At 39.8% G+C, this 17608-nt stretch overlaps 1 protein-coding gene across 1 annotated transcript in view; it reads right to left on the bottom strand.

The window, feature by feature from the left end:
* The window catches only part of sntb2 (syntrophin beta 2), a 28524-nt gene extending 11800 nt beyond the window's left edge, over window positions 1–16724 (bottom strand). The window contains exons 1-2 of the mRNA XM_014473805.2: window positions 15723–16724; window positions 878–1100 (exon numbers count right to left, since the gene is read on the bottom strand). Of these exons, the coding sequence (XP_014329291.1) occupies window positions 878–1100; window positions 15723–16446 (947 nt within the window). The 5' untranslated portion in view covers window positions 16447–16724. The remainder of the gene's footprint in view (window positions 1–877; window positions 1101–15722) is intronic.
* Between the last annotated feature and the right edge of the window lie 884 nt (window positions 16725–17608).

The following is a 17608-nucleotide window of genomic DNA, read 5'->3' as shown; positions in this document are numbered from 1 at the left end:
TCTCGTTTGTGGATAAATGCAAACTCCTGTTCACAATTCGAATCGCTACCAGTGCCAGTCATGCTAACCGCTAACAAAGGATGCTGAAAGCAGTTTAAAGTGTCAAGTTATCATTTTGTCTTTGTGTAAAGAAAAAAAAAAAAAAGTTCCATCCAGTTTGTGACTGCTCTCTTTCACACGCAGTGTGACGTCAGCTCTCCCACTAATATAAATATTTAATAACAGCGGGAAGGCCGGGGAAAAAAAAAAAAAAAAAAAAGGTGAACCTCGGTGATTTTAGCTTTTGCAGAGAAAACAAAAGTGATTAAAATCAGGTTAAAAGTTTTACAAAGAACATAGATTGGATCTCCGATCAAAGCACTTCTAGTTCAGAGTAAATTGTTATTCAGACTGCAGAATAACTGCAGATTGAGTTTACATCATTATGAATATGACTATGAGGAAGACTTAGACAAACAGCAATTATTAACAGAGGTGATCTTCACTGATCCACTTGGTTGCAGCAGTAAACAAAGTTAGCCCAAATATCCTTTATTATTATTTTACCAACTATATTAATGTGTTTGTATATTTTTTGTTGTTTTAAGACGAATATATTTAAATGACCAATAATATTTAAAAAAATTCTAGGCAATGTACTAAATGACTAGCAGACAGGAGCAACTTTTTTCACAAAAGTAGGCAACACTGTCTGATTAATCTTCCTGTTTTAGATCAACATGCTCAGAGGAGGTTTTTGTTGTCTTGCCCGTAATGTTTAACAAAAATAAACATTCCAATCTAATGAACAGAAGAGAGACACACAAGCCCATCTCCCACACAGACGCACCGACCCTCCCTCAACCTCAGCTATTTCAGCCCCAGCACGACAGCAAACCTGTTCTCCAGATCAGGCATGGTGAGGTTTCTGCTGATGAAGCACATCTTCAGGCTGATGACCTTCCTGTCTTTGGACGAGGACAATGAGCTGCTGTGCTTGGGTGACCCAGAGTCGTCGCTGCCGCTGTAGCTGGGGGACTGTGGGCGAACGCCGTCCCACTGCAGGTCAGCCACCAGGGACGGCTTCTTGAAGAGCGGAGACACCTCGCGGATGTACTTCACTGAGGATGGGTGAAAGGGAAAAAAACACAGTTCAGTAAAGGTACAGTTCATATCACTTGGGTGGGTTCCTATTCTATAATATGAAAGAGGGGAACAGTAAAAAAGAACCCTAAATATTATGTTCTTAATATATTTTTAAAATGGATATTTATTCCCAATTTCTGGGAAAAAAATGTATCCACATGAGTTCTGAAATTACACTTCAGTAAGACTTTTCTAATCGTGCAGCACCAGTATGTGGTGAAGTCAGCGATGTCTTTACCATCGCTGTGTGGTAAAGACATCTGGTGTTCGCACACCAGATGTTCACACAATCGCTGGTGTGAAGGGCTATGGCCAAATGAACTTGGCCATAGTAGACAGCTGGACATTTGTTGTACCCTCATAAATGGTTCCAATTTTACAGTCTCTGTAAAATTGACTTTAAATGGAAGACCCTGAGCATGGCTAAAGCAGTGATTGGCTAAAAACTCTTCCAAAACAAACTAAAAAGCAACATGGAACTTGTTCTGCAGCTATTTTGGTTTCAAGCACAGGAAATGAACAAATTAGACACACAAAACTGATTCTGTACGTCGACGCAAAGTAAATCTGGAATCCCAGAGGCCAAGTAGTCGTGTAGTAGTGCATGTTTGAGGTGTTCCCCTGCTTGAACACACCTGACGTCAAGGAATGAGTCATAGGCAGGCCCCAGCAGGGAGCAAGGAGTTAGCGAAACAATAGAACAGTTAGACTTTAAAAACATGCAGACCCTGAAGGACAGGAATTACCCATCTCTGGTGGAAAGACTGATTTTCGAAAGAAAATGGAAAGAACATCAGTTTGGACAAATCTCAGGAGTAGCATAGCCACTTTAGTTATTCAACATAATACAAAGAAATGTATCTGATGAATGCCAACAGACAGCCAAGGCTGCATTTATGGTTTGATCAGATCCACCCAGTGACAGCTGGTTACTACAGAGGAAAGTGGCTGCAGACTAAAAACCTTTCAACCCTTTCAAGTCCACTTCCCGGTGCGCAAATGAACAATGAAATATCTGCAGCTGCATTTTCCTAAAATTATATCTAGAGCCGAGTGTGTAAGAGAAACAAGTCCAGAAGAAAACCAAGTACAGATGTGAGGTTGGCCAGTTGGCTGTTTGTACAATAAAAGGGGGGCTTTTGCTCTGATGTGATGGATTCGCTTTCCAAATTTGGTCATGTGGGCTCTCGTCCCCACGGCGGCCTCACTGTTATTCCCCTCTCTCCCTTCTAAACATGAAGGTTTTATCTCCATTGTTTCCTCCTGCGTCTGCTCTCATACTCTTCGTATGATGATGGTGAAAACAGAGCAGAAACATTTCTGAGTGTGTTTGAGTTGGACAATGAGTCCGTCTGCTTCGTATGAAACCTGAGACGACCCTCTGAGGAGATGAGGTCATTCTTGAACGTAGATATTCCTTGTGAGTCTATGCTTCCTAAAGAGAGCGGTGAGTTTCTAACCAGAGAAAAACACACTTAGGATGTAAAGAGTTAAAACAAATTCTAACTAACCTGTCTCTGTATGAGGATGTAAACATCCCAATTTGTTAAATTCTGCATTAGCAGTGACTATTTAAAATAAATAAAACTTTTACAAGCCATACTTGGTGCCGATCGTCCCTGCCGGATGTGTACAACCAAGATATCAATAAACAGGAGCCTGTAGAACAACATGAAGTAGGCTAGAAGATCTCAAAAAGCAACACATTACACCCCTGATCAAAACAAAGTCAAACGTCTGATCACAGATCTGCAGAAGCAGAGGAGGCTGCAGTGTGTTTAAGCCCCTGCATGCTCCTGTGTAAATTACTCTATGCATGACTCAGAACGCAAGACTGGGCGGGGAGCTACGCTGAGGAAACGGGCCAAGGCCGACCATCCTAACCACATCTCCCACACCAACAAGAAACGGGAGCGTTTCTGCAGACGCAAGTGGTTTAGAGTGAGGGAGTGAGTGTGAAAGCATTCCTGGATGCCTGTGTTTACGTGTGAGGCTCACAGGAAAGAGAGTGGTTCTGTAAAATCAAGGTGTCACTAATCAACAGAACTGAAGAAGAGATGTTGAGACGAGACACTTTCTGTATATAGACATTCTCCCATCTGTGGTTTTACTAGTTTAAACAGACAATCAGAGTGTAATAATGAACTAATAACATTAAGTCTGCACCAGGTCTGAATGCTACTAACATTTACTCAAAGCAGTGTAAACAAATAGAGATACAAAAAGTTGTCAGTCAGAATCCAGCTAGAGTTATTGTATTTGATATTTTAGTTAACTTTGGGTATTTTATATTTTCCACAGAATAAATTTGCTAACAATGCTAAATCTTGTTTGTGTGTGTAGGTGCAAATATCCTTTTGAATCTTTAAGTGCTAAAGTTCCTCTCCTACACAGTTCTTTTTTTAACTGACTAAACCAGTTTCACAATGAATCATGTCAATAAAGAGAAAATAAAAGCACTGGTGTATCCATCCTCTTTGTTAAGCTGCTTTATTCACTTCCAGATGTTCAGTTTCTTGCTCTCTTCACTAGCTTAGTTTGTCTTATTATAAATAAGTAGTTAATCTGTTGTTTATATATTAAATCTATTGTTTCTTTGGTGTCCAGAGGGCATCACTGAAGTCATAGTTTTAAGCTATCAAACTTTAAGCTGATTCAGTGAGTTTGCATGGAGTCAGTCAAAAAACAAAACACAACAGTCTGCGACAACTTTAAATGTGCCATAATTTCCTTCAAAGGGTGAACAGTAGCAGAAAGTGTAGTCATTTCCAAGCCATCATCGGCGAACAGCTATGCCGCTCAGTCTCCATCTCTAAGCACACGGCACTCTGTGCCTCCTCGACTCGGTCAGCTTCTTACACCGACAGCCTCTCAGCTAATGAGGAAGTCCGCTCTTCTTCATTAACAAGTCATCTATCATCAACTAGACATCGCTGTTTATCTTTATATCCATAAAAACAACTGAAAATAGCAAACTGGTACACAGTGCATGGAGCTACAAATTAAATTGCAGGCCATATCATGCAAGCATGTTGTTATTTTTACCTTCATAAAATGCTAATCAGACTGCATTTAGCTTTTACGCTTAAAAAAAAAAAAAGAAAAAAGAGAGAATCTCTAAAAGCCAGAACTCAGTAACTGCTTGATTTCTCATGCATTTAGCCTCATTTGGTCTCATGCATGTGAAGTTTGGAGAGAGAGAAAATCCGGCTGCAAACAACATGCAGTGAAGAATGTGTGTTGCATGTTGCAGGGGAAATAATGACTTCATCAGCAAGAAGCAGGTTAAAATAGGTTAACTTTCTATCAAATCTTTTAGGTGTAATCATTAAGCACATTTGTTGTTAAAAGACAAAAAGCAATTCTGGGAAATGAATAACAGAAGTGGGGACTTGGAATACTCTTCTGCATGCCCCTTGTGTAAACTGTAATTATGGTCTTGCTTTGCAGCAGAGTTTGTAAAAGCTCTGCTGTGTGACTTTTTGGCAGCGCGTGGACCATTCTACATCTGCTTTTATTCAGCCTCCTTTAGTCTAAACAATGAGGCCTCCAAGCAGCTGCAATCTTTTATGTAGTCAGATAAGTCAAATCTATCAGCGGCGCCTTGTTTAAAAGCAGAGATGTTACAAATCCTGAAAGCTGAGAACATTTTGCCATTTCTACCTGCTTCATCCCATTGGCTAGATCAACTACTCCAGGTAGACACTGAGCTAAAACCGACTGGTTTCTGTTCAGGCATAACTCAAGACCAGTAAGTAACTAACCAATATTCTCTGTGTCTACCTGGGAGTAGGTACCTGACAGACTGAGTCTCTCTTTTCAAACATGAAAGAATCTTTGGTCTAACTTTCCAAGTCTTTACAGCCAGAAGTAGCTCTTCAGTCTCTCCATCATTCCTTTGTGATCATTAAAAAGAGGTTGAATGCATTTGGATGGAACAGCCCGTCTTTCTGGCTTTGTTGCAGTCTGATGAACTCATTAGTTCTTTCAGGCCGATTGCTCAGCTCCACTTCTGCTTCTAATTAGGCCCATCCACAGAGGGCCAGCCGATCTGTGCATGCAGTATTGCCTGTATGCTTCTGTATAAATGCGCGAGGAGGAGGATTCCCCAGAGACGCCAACCAGCATCCCATAAGGCCATCTCATCTGCTTCCATTTATACCTCGCTGCCTGCCGGCCAAAGGATAGACAGAAGAAAGGGAAGACAACATCCAGAGGCAGAGAAGGACTGACTGTCTGACTCGGCACATATTTGGTTGTGGCAAGAGCTGTGGTTCAAAGCGACCAGTAAAACTACTCTTCTTCACCGCTTACCAAGAAGTAATCATCTTCTGGAATGGGTGAAATAATAGCTCACAGAGCGGTGAGTCGTTGAGTCAGACCCCGGCCTCTGTACTTTCCTCCCCAACTGCCCAGAAATTCTCCTGTGGTTTGGCCCAACACGCTTTCACCGCTGGTTTTTCTCTAGCTTCTCTTTCCTTCTCCAAAAGTATCCATCTATCCACCAACGGTGCTATCCCCTCTGAACAATGCTTTGATTCAGCAACATTTGCTCACCCTAAAGAGTAAAAAGTCTAAACTATAGCAGATTGTGAGGACCATTTTGATTTTCTGCCAGATTAAAAAAAGCAAACTTAATTATCTTCATGTAAAGTAATTATCTTCTTGATTGGATAGATGACTGAGCTGCACCGATATGAAAATTTGAATCAGAATCCACGTCCGATGTTAATATTGCTGTTATGGCTGAGAACAATACACCGTAATATAAAGTTCCCTAAAAAAAAACAGTCAGAATGCTGACATTGCCTCCCTGCTTCAGTAAAAAAAACCCCACCAGAATTCACTTCTCCTGAATGAGACCTAGGTTTTTAAGCAGACCAGAGTCCGCTTTTTGGTCCGCATCAGAGTTCGATTGGACATTCACACCACCACAAATGAAACATGCTTTCTAAGCAAGCGAGCTAAAGTTTGATTAAAACAGAATAATCAGGTCTGGTATGAATGCACCCTAAAACTGGGGTCTGGACTCAGACAAATTCACACCGTCCCCTCTGCTACATTACGATATAACCTCAGTGAGAGCATTTGAAAATAAAAAAAATTAAAAATTAAAAAAAAAACTAGTAACCGCTTTATGCTGAGGCACTTTTGCAACACTACGCCACCTCATTTATTTAATTACATGACTCCGTTTTCTAAAAGATCAGCGTATTTAGTGGACTAAAAAGTGGACTTCAGTGTGGGTGTGTCAACTTTCTACACACTATAAAGCAGATTATGGACAAAAATAATCACATTTATCATTGTCTGCAGCACCGACAGTTGAAGATTACTGCCGTCTGTGCTGACAGCACAGATTGATGGTACTTTAGCGCCGGCAGGTTCCCAACAAAACGGACAAGGTGGATTACCTTGAGGATCAAAGGGATCCTCCTGAAATTTCTAATAACAAAAATGCATCCATTTATAGTTGAGGCACAAAAATGTGGACCAATCAAATATATTTGTGGGTATAAATATCAGATGTTTGGATGTATGGGAAAGAAAGCAGACAAGCTCTTCTTGAGGCTTTGCAGACAATTTCAGATCCTGTGGATCCGAGGACGCCAACAGACAGTGAACAGAGTCGGCACAAGAGAAAAAAAACCCCATTTCATCAATGCCTTTTTTATTCCTCCTAATTACTCAAACAAAAGCCTCCAACTGTCCTTTTCCCGCAGCAAACCAAAAGTGAGTTTAAACTAATTAAGCACATATGAGATGCTGCATCTTTCAGTCAGCTGAGAGGATAAGATTAAGTAGTATTTGTCATATATATCCAAAGTAAATATATTTCTCAATGTGTGTGAACCAGCGTCAATTTGAATAGAACTAAAAACTTGTGGATTTAAGGCAGCAAAACAACAGGCAGCGTGCCAGCAATGCAAGAAAAGCTCATCGCTGCATGGCCACATCAAACAGTAATGAGGCTTCTGAGCTTGAACTGGTGTCTTTTCTGATGCCGACTCTGAGTTTGCAGCTCCCAAAACGCTGCAGGCCTGAATACAGAGTAATCAGTCGCAAACGGGCTTAGAACAATGATCAAATCAAATTAAATGATGAAATTGATAAATAAAAATCATACTTCAACAAAAAAACAAAATGACAGATGTAGGCAAAGTACTGTACTCAGATTTATAGATTTGTTGCTTTTGGGAGTTGTTTGTCATTCTCTCTCTCTCTCTTTTTTTTAAAAACAGTTCATCATCTGTTTGGAACCTATATCTGCAAAGAAAGTTTAAGCACAGCTATGAATTAACATCTCCCCACATCCTTCAGAAATTAATTTTTACCACATCATAAAGTTTGAAGAATGGCAGTAATATATCTTTTACCACAATCTGCAGAGCAGCCTTGCTAAAATATGAAGTCGAGCGCAAGTGATCACGTAATAAATACACACAAAGTCGGCTCAAAGTAAAAGGAAACATTGTAAAAGCATATATATTTTTTGGTATATTTATATGTTGTTTTCTATTCATCATGTATTTTTGTGAACAAAACCTTGGTCTTGTTGGTGTTTAATGTGCTCTATAAATAAAGCTAGTATGGTGTCATGAGTACATAAATACAACCTCCAACAATTCACATTACCGTATACTATAGAATTTAATAAGCACTAGGGAATAACATACACATGGTTTTCCTGGTTATATAGGAAAAGCATGTTGCCTATGTACACAGTTAAAACCAAAATATCTTGGAAAGATGTTGGCTGAAGCTGGGTGGAGAGTGACACTTTCCACAGGAAAATAAGTTGCGTTCTGACATGAGCTGAAATGGAGGAAGTCATTACTTGAAAAGATAAGCAAAAAGACAAACTATTGTTTACAAATGCACTCAACAAAAATCTTAACTTTTAAAAACATACTTTAGTCTAAAGAAACTAGAATGGAAGTATCTGGCCAAGATGACCACCGTTACCTTTAGTGGAAAAATGGTAACACCTGCAATTTTTAAAACACCATATTACGAAGTACGGAGGTGGCAGCATTATATTGAGGGGAGTGTTTTATTACAGGGAGGACTTTTGCAATTCACGAGGAAAAAACATAATTTGGACATTTTGAAGAGAAAACTCAAAACACCAGCCAGAAACTAAAAGCTTGGGCACAAAGGGGTCTTCAAATGAACAGTGGCCCTTAGCATGCAAGAACATTAGTTACAGAGTGGCGTAAGGGCAATAAAGTCGATGTTTTAGTCTCAGTCACATTTGTGGATAGATCTGGAAAGGCGTGTGTGAGTCAGCGGCCTACAAACCTGACTAAGTTACACACTTCTGCCGGGAGAAAAGGGCCAAATTCCAGCGAATTATTGTGAGAAGTTTAAGGAAGAATATGAAAAAAAACATTTTACCCAAGTCAGTAAGGAAATTCTCCCAAATATTTTTTTTTTATCTCTAAGCAGTGATTATTGTGACATTTAGCAAATAGAAATAATATTGCTAACATAAACTTCTTCACAGTCTTGCTAGCAGTCTTCCATTAGAGGCTTTAAGTGTAACCCACCCACCCCAGCAGTTCAGTCAGACTGAGGTTTGAACTCGGGTCATTGTAACACTTCACTCACTCTGTGGTCGATCTGCTGCTTCATCTGGTCGCATGACTCAGTTTTAGCCAAGCTACACCTGTTAATCTTAAAACTGAAAGTACGTTACTTCTGTAGCTGGCAAACAAACCCAAAACATAAAGCCACCAATACTGTACGAAAGAGCTGGAACGAGGTGTTTCTGCTTATATGCTTGGTTTGTTTTTAACAAACGTGTTGCATTTCATTATGATTAAGCATCTTTACATTAATCTTGTTTTTCAAAAATGCTTTCCAGTTAGTTGATGGGTAGCATGGCTGGCGTTGTGTTGACAGTTTAACCAAATATCAACTTATCCATTTCATTTTAAGAGCTGGTAACAAACAGGTTATTACCGGAGCTGAAACAGTTTGGATTAATCAAGACTAATTATTGAAATAATTGTCAAATATTTTAGTAATAAATTATTTTTTTTAAATGGGCACATTCTACAGATTTTTCATCTAACTACTTAAATATTTTTAATACGATATTAGAAATACATGATACTGTCGTAATCAAGACATAACACCAGTCATGAACATAAAGGAGTCCTTATGAATGTCTGACTGATGTCATAAAGTGTCATTTGGTATAAAATGCAAAGTTTAATGCAAAGTTGCTCTAAAAGTTGCACTGAAAGTCTATTAAAAGTGTCACCTTTGCATTGACGTGTCAATATTGCCAACATTTAAAGCAACTTTCCATTATAAGTGTCATTATTTACCGAATGACACTTTGTGACAACATTCATAAAGACTCCTTCATGTTCATGACAGGTGTTATATCATGTTTACGACAGTGTAATGTCACCCCGTCAAATAAAGTGTTACCAAATACATTTATGGATGCAAATAAACAACATTCAATTAATTTTTAAAAAATAAGACGACAAACATTTGATTGCCTAAAGAGCAACAACACAGCATTCATTTAGTGAATTTAAACTGTGTGAAAGCTAATACTAGTTTTGGCCAAGGTGTTTTATCTTTAATGCAAAACGTATACATATTTTATACAATTTTGGATTAGCTTCACCTTTTTTATGTAAATAATCTTTTTTTTGAGTCTCCCCTCGAGTTAATGATTAATTGATTATTAAATTAGTTAACTATTTCATGCATTTATTAATCACAATTCATCCGATTAATTGTTTCAGCTCTGCTTGCAAACTTCAGGACAGTCACAAACGCTGGCCTGAGCATTAAGTGCTTCATCTACTTAAAGAAGTGTAAAGTAAGCGTGAGTCAGGCGTGTTAAAGGTGTTAGGAGAAGAACAGGCTGAACTGAGCTGCAGTGAAGGCAGCATGAGCTTCATTCCTGGAAGAGCTCAGAAAGGAACAAGAGTTTGTGGGACTGAGTTTAAATAGCGGGATGCAAGCCATAAACCTCCCTCTGCAGGCCGTGTTGCTGATCACTGGAAAAACGGCTGGTTATTTTCTGTTTACAGAAGTGGCTTCGGATCAATCTCTGCAACATGAATAATTTAAATCGCTAAAGGCTGCGGAGGAGCACGAACCATGCAAGTCAGATGACTGACCTCTGCCCCAAATAAGCACGTGTGAGCGGAGGTCAGGAATGTGGGGCTCCGGAGCTAATTGAGGGAATATCTGGGAGTTTATGTATTTGTGTGCTGCCACTGCGTTCTGGAAGGTCAAGCCTCACTCTGACTGACCGCCGCTCCTTTCACGAAGCAGTGGCAGATCCACAAACGCTCCGATGACAGGCAGCTGACAGATTCCTGCAGCAGCACACGAAGCCTTTCTCCTCAGCACGCCCGAGGGGGGTCGCTGCTTTTCACAGAGGCGCCAGCAGGCAAAGTTCAATCTGTGGTTTCAAACCAAAAACGTTTCATTCCTGGGAAGCACAAAGACTCTGCTGTTTCTCTGATTATAAAAGATAAATAGCTTGACTAATCTGATTCCGAGTGGGGAAAAAAATAAAATAAAATCACATTTTCACAGAATAGATTGCTGAAAACGTCTGTTGCGTTCACTTGGTTTTATGTTGGGAGGAACACAACAGGCCTGGTTTTGACTTCAGTGGAAATGTGTCCCTCATTGATTAGTTCCTACAATTTGCGCTCGTCAGAATTCAACCCACGTTTATTCCGCGCCATTAAACACAGCTTTTAGCCGTTCCCAATGTTAAGTTTCCAAACCCTCAGGGCTCTGCAGTCCGCCTGTCTACAACTCTTTTCAACAAAAATGCTCCCGGTTTGGTACCCTAATGCTGGTTTATGAAGCCCTGTGTAGCGGTTTTTACGACAAACACGTCACCTCTGGCGTTTAACATAAATCGGATTACATTAAATATTCTCTTTCAGATTTATTACAAACAACGCCGCCAGCTTCTTCTGATTCGAATAATGAAATCAGTATGATCCTCTGATGACAAAGTCACAAGAAACATTAAAAATACTGAGGATTTTGAGTTTTACAAATGAACAATGATCCAAAATGAATGGAATAAAATTATATTTCTGATAAGGAATAAAGTAGGACGCCCCAAAATAAGATAATCATTTATTAGTCCCAGAAGTGGGAAATTTATGCTGTCACAGCATAAAGTGGACAGAGCAAAATAAGATTAACAGAAGCACTATACACTAATGACAACACAGAGTAAAAAATAAAAGTAATATTGACTTAATCATAAAACTAAATAATTAAATGGCTAAAATGATGCAACAGTTTCAGCTTAAGTACAATAATTTTGACTTAACATGTGCATCTTGGAGTATATTTACATATAGTGCTCTTTTAATCCCACTTAAAATGGCTAAAACATACCGCTGTATCACATCGGGAGCAACATGTATAAAACATTGTAGCAATTTGAAGGTTTACTGTTCACTTAAACATTCAATTTGATGCTCCTAAGCATTAAAGCGAGAGGGAATGCCATGGTGAGATCCTGAGAACAGTCAAACCTTCAGAAACAAGACTGCAGATATGATTTAAAGAGGCCTCAAAAGATATAAAACCAGCCATTTCACTGTAAAAATAAAATAAAATCATATACTAGTGGAGGACAATTAGGATAACTGACAACGTGACCAAATCTGGCTGTCCCAGCAAGTCCACCCTGAAAGCAGACTGTAAGATGCTGACAGGAGTATCCATGTAAACTCAAATATCATGACAGGAACTCCACTGGACTCTAACCAATATGAGAGTGCAAATCAGTCAAATCTGGAAGAAACCAAACAGATTTAACTTTAGTAGAAGGTGAAAGAAAGAAAACTGTATTCTCTAAGAACATATGAAGGGTGTCAGCTTTCAGAAAAAAATTTAGACAAAGAGCAGACCTTCCAGATGGGGACAGGCATTGATCAAATCGTTTATCATTTATTGTGAAACACTGTTTCATGATAAGAATGTTGATTTATCGTTGCCACAATAAATTCCAAAACTGTCCATATTGTTGGGATTGTCTGTTTTACTATTTTCTCCACTGTTAGTTCATTGACAATATCAGCAAATATTCTCATTGGATTTATGCATAGATGCAGATTCACATGTGGATATGTTCGACGCAACGGTTGACATGTCTGGAATGAACCAATAAGTCAAATCAAATCAATAAACACCAATAAATTGTGTGCATTTTAGTGACACAAATCACATTTATTTATATGAATATTGTCCCAAAAAAAGCACAATGCAAGTGGGTTTGTTTTTCAGGAGCAATTTTTGAGTTTGTGGGACAATAATTGCTGTGTCATGCAGTCACAAACCCACACAGTTACCTAAAAAAAAGAAGTAATAACTTCTTCTCATCTTCACTTTTATTGTTACCTCAAAATATTGCAATAAAACTTGAGGTCCATAGCCACCCACCTCTACTTCTAGAGTCATGCTCTTTGGAGAGAGGTGAATTATTTGAGCTCCAGAACCGAGGACCTGTTTAGGATAAAGTAAATACAGCAACCTAGGAAAAGAGCCTCACATCCACTGCTAAGCATGGAGGTGGACGTGTCATGGTTAGGGACTGTAGCAGGGCCTGTCCACTGGAAATCCACTGCATCCACCTTGAATGCTACTTTGTTTCAGAGGGAGCTTTTTCCTCAGCTGGAACACACAATTGTTAAAATCTTTTGTTTAAAGAGTAAAACGCTGGTATTTACTTATTTTGTGTCTGTGTATGTTTTTCTGAAACTGAATTGATTTCTTTTCCAGAGATAAGTAAAAAAAAAAAACAACTTCAGACAAAGATATTGTGGGGTGTTTTTTGTTTCACATGACTGCACCGTATTCATTTTTAATGTGACTAAACTGCTGGATAACTTTAGGACACCATGGCTTCACACCTTCAGCACACTTCACCATGCCGGTTGTGGAGCGCACATCGAGACAAAAACATTATCAACAATCTCCTCAGATGACAACAATTACCGGTAGCTGCCACGGTTACCTCCTATTGAGATAATTTGCAGCAAACTTTTGACTTGCAGTTAAAAATAAAACACGAGTTGACATTTAGAGCAAATTAAACTGGGCTGCTATGAGTCACCTGAATGTCCCGTTGGCCTAATTTAGTCAAGTTAAACTGTGGTGATCGCCAACTGCAGACTCAAACCAAAGAAAAACCCAAACAAATAAGGTTTCAGTAAACACGCAACTTCAAAATGTGCACCAATTGTGCAATAAAAACTAATCCCATGCAAACCCCTCATTTACTTTTCTTCAACTGTTGTAGTGAAGTGGATTAGGTCTGTTTTTGGGAGGTTCTGGCTGTATATGGAGTGATATATTTGTATTAGAGCTGCAAAATATGTTGAGCTGCAGTCAAAACATAATAACACAACTGCAAGTTCATCGTTGCTAATATTGTTATATTTTTCGTCAATATATATTTTCCCTATTCATGTCGTCAGTAGATTATTTTCTTAAAAAGTAATTTTTATTTTAAATGGCAAAATACCACCAAATATAAGAAAGCATGAATTTGGCACATGGCAAGAGCTTGTAAAGATTTCCACAGATAAATCTCATTAGTTGAATCCTGCATTGACCTTTGATCCTTTTACATGCAAACCTGACCACAGCTGTGCTTAAATTCCTGTTTACACTAATCAAAGGATTTGTGTTCAGCTGATTTGAATCAATGCAGCTTGAACTTCTCCATCTGCTCAGATATCAACACAGGACTGTGTTTTCTTAAGATGGCATACAATAAGTGTTAATCGGCTCTGACTGGTTCAAGTAATGAAAAATCAGATTTTCTTCCCACTATTGTCTAAAAAGATAAGCAGTTTGGGACGAAGACGTGTAATAATCTTGCAATTCTTTCATGTTTCAGGGATTTAAAATGACTATGTCTAAGAACTGGCGGCACATTTGTACTTTTATTGTCTGTAGTCCTCAGAAAGAAAGAAATTTAAAAAAGTCAAAACCCCAAAATCAGTTTTAGCCAGGAAAAGATTAAGCGATGCATTACCACACTTATTACACACTATAAAAACATTCTATAATATTCGCTTTGCACTTCAAGGACACCATTCACAAACAAATAAATCCCATCTGTTAAAGTTGAACTTTTAACAAAGTGTAATGCCTTTAAGCCTGATCAGCACAGTGGTTAAACTCCTGTTTCCACTAAAAGTTTTGTTTTCTTTTAAGCTGAATTAATTCTGGTATTATTTCTCCTTTCAGTTATAGTTCTGTAGTTATAGTTGTCTTTTATAGTTGATTTTGAATACAAATGGATTGCATCTAATGGAAACCCAAAATTTTGTTTCCCAAAAAATTAGAACTTTACATAAGTCAAATAAAGAGTTTGTAATGCAAAATGCTAGTCCACTCAAAAGCCTCTCCATATATTGTACTGTATATGCACTCATTACTTAGTTGGGGCTCCTTTTGCATGAATTACTGCATCAATGCGACGTGGCATGGAGACGATCTGCCTGCGTTTCTGTTTAGGTGTAATGAAAGTCCATATTGTTTTGTTAGCGGCCATCATCTTTCTGCATCGTTAGTTCTAGAAACACTGGATCTCGCCTCGGACTTTCCTTTCCCAATTAAATAAGAAAGCCAAACTCATCTGAAACAGAACAATTAGTACCACTAAGCAACAGTTCTGTCTTTTATGTCCTCATCCCAAGTAAGACGTTTGGCATCGTCTCTAATTCAGAACTGTCTTAACACAAGGTTTGCAAGGCTGTGGTTAACCCTGCTGATTGTATCTTTATCTGCCAAATGTTTTCCTTCTGCTCAACTTTCTGGTAAAATGTTTGAACATCCATCTTTTGAAATGGCCTATTGTGGTTTACCACACGGACTGTCTGCTCAGGTCAGCAGTCTTCACCATTATTGTGAGGGAGTTTCTGTATTAGCAATTGTAATATTAAAATTTTCTTCAAAACTGAATTTTGGTTTTCACTACATATAAGCCATAATCCTCAAACTTGCCAGACATAAAAAAAAGCTACTCTACCTGTAAATAATCTGAATAGTAGATCGCTTTCATTGTTTGTAAATAATCACTGTAATAAATTAGCTTGTTAATGATATTCTGATTTATTGAGACACCTGTAGAAGATGCAATGTGAGCCAATCCTGACCAAAACTGTGATTAATTTTACACAGATGTAATGTGGTATGTTCAGCTGTACTGACTAGGCTTCTATATCTCCTTTTGGTCATAGATTGAGTAAAATAAGTTTTTATTTAGGTTGGTTTTCTACTATTTTACCTTACAAAACAACAAAGAGTTATGAAAGTTTACAAAACACTGAACATTAGTTCAAGAAGAGCAGACTGGGTCCATGTTGAGATGAAGGTTCACTTTGCCCTGTTGAGTTTGGTTCTGGATTGAAAGTTTCTTTAGTCTATATTTATCATTTTTCAAGTGTGCAATTAAATTGGTAAGTAAAGATTCATAGCACTAACTGCCACCTGTTGTTGACTTGAGTGTATAAAAGTTTGGTAGGTGTGTTCAGACCGCGGCCTTCAAATCCCCGCTCTCGCGTTGGCCCACTTACCCTCTAGCGTGACTTCTTTCCCGGCCTTCTTCAGCGCCTGGACCGCCATGTCGTGGGTCGCCTCCCGGAGGTCGTTCCCATTCACGGATAGGATCGCGTCGCCCACCCGGAGCGCACGGCTCTGGTCAGCGGCGAGCCCCGGGAAGATCTTGGAGATGAGGATGGGCATCCGGTTCTCCCGCCCTCCCTTGATGCTGATCCCCAGCCCGCCGGACTCTTGTTTGACAACTCGGACTTTCCGCACCGCTTCGGAGGAGCCGTCTAAGTTGACCGGGGGGTCGCCTTGCCTCGACCCGAAGCTTGACCCAGGACTCCCGTAGCCGGAGCCGGGGCTCCCGAAGTCAGAGTTTGCGCCGTTCACCGGGTACTTTCCAGAACTGTTCACACCGTAGTTTCCATCGTACTGACTCCGGCTGACGCTTCCTCGACCCGGGCTGCTACTGCGTCCCCGAACCACGTGATTCTGATTCTGAAGTTGGTCTTGACCCGAGGAGGAACCGCGACCAGGGTTCCCCGGGCTCGATCCAGGGTCGTTTCCGTTCGACATGCCATTTCGGAGGCCAGCCGGCGGGTAGTCCCAGTGATTTCCCCCCTGTCCGCTCGCCTCCGCCTCGGCAGTTAAAGTCAGCGTTTCCCGCGTGAGTTCGGCCGCCACTCGGATCCAGCGGTCGCGGAGCAGAAGGTCCAGCTGGCCGTTTTTGTCCGCTCTGGTCCAGACTGCCATTCCCCGACGGTTGGCCTGCTCCGAGGCGGGCCGCTCTCACTCTGAACTCATCGTCAACTTTTTCCTCTTTTTCAGAGTGCGCACAGGCAGCGAGGAGGCTACGCTGGTTCGCATCGACACACCCACTCCCACTCCCACTGTGGGTGGAGGGGGGGAGAACACAGGAACTCCAAGAACACAAGGAGAGGAGGAGAACGAGCGGCTGCGAGCGGCGAGCCTCGGAGGGCTTGTTGATTAGTTCAAGCTCTAAAGCTGACCGACTTCCACTGAAGTTAGCATGAGGACAACTCTGTCACATCCGCTAAAACCTTTCAAAATAAAAGCTGCCAAAATCACCGAAATAAACTATTCGTTTTCATAGGTTTTGAGAACCAAGGCAACCTGAGAACACTTTATTCCAAAAGACTATAGTTAGAAAATGACTTTTAACACGATTTTTGTATAATATTTTTGGAAAAATAATAAAATTTCCTAAGGATGTAAAAATCCACTATAAGATGCCGTTGCTGCGAGAGCCTTGATGTTGTAAAAATTACATGATTTTAAATTTTAATATGATGGAAAAGTATGCACATATATTGGACACTTTTATTAGAGGCATCAGTTAAATTCCCTGTTAACTAAAATAACAAATCAGTCAATCTGTCCAGGGATATACAGTATGTGGTGAGTGGTCGTTGATGACAGGCTATTGTGAATATTTCAGAAACTGATAATCTGCTGAAATTTGCCTCCACAGTCATCTTTCAGCTTTACAGAGAGTGGTCAGAACAAGTGACAGTATGCAGTGAACAAAAAAAGCAACGGTAAGTCATACTGAGTTCACCTAACAAATCTAAAATTTCTGACACTGTTCAATCACAAAGAACTGGAACAGTTCTGAAGGCAAAAAGAGGTCCAAACTCGTCCCAGGTGTGGGGTAGTAGCATCAGAGCGGGAACTAAAACGGCTACACAACTTGATTTTAAAAAAAAAGGTGCTGATTCTGTTCTGGGGATGGTTCTGGAACATCTGGAGGTTATTGTGGAAAAAAGGGATTCTTCAGAAAATAGAGAAAATGATGGACAACTCTGCAGTCTCTTCATCAGACTGTTATACAACAACAAGTCAGTCGGAGGCTTTTTATGTCTTGCTTGTAATAAAGACCTATACAGGAGATCCT

This window comes from Xiphophorus maculatus, chromosome 2, assembly GCF_002775205.1.
Source record: "Xiphophorus maculatus strain JP 163 A chromosome 2, X_maculatus-5.0-male, whole genome shotgun sequence".
NCBI classification, from domain to species: domain Eukaryota; kingdom Metazoa; phylum Chordata; class Actinopteri; order Cyprinodontiformes; family Poeciliidae; genus Xiphophorus; species Xiphophorus maculatus.
This window is presented reverse-complemented; position numbering and strand designations above follow the sequence as displayed.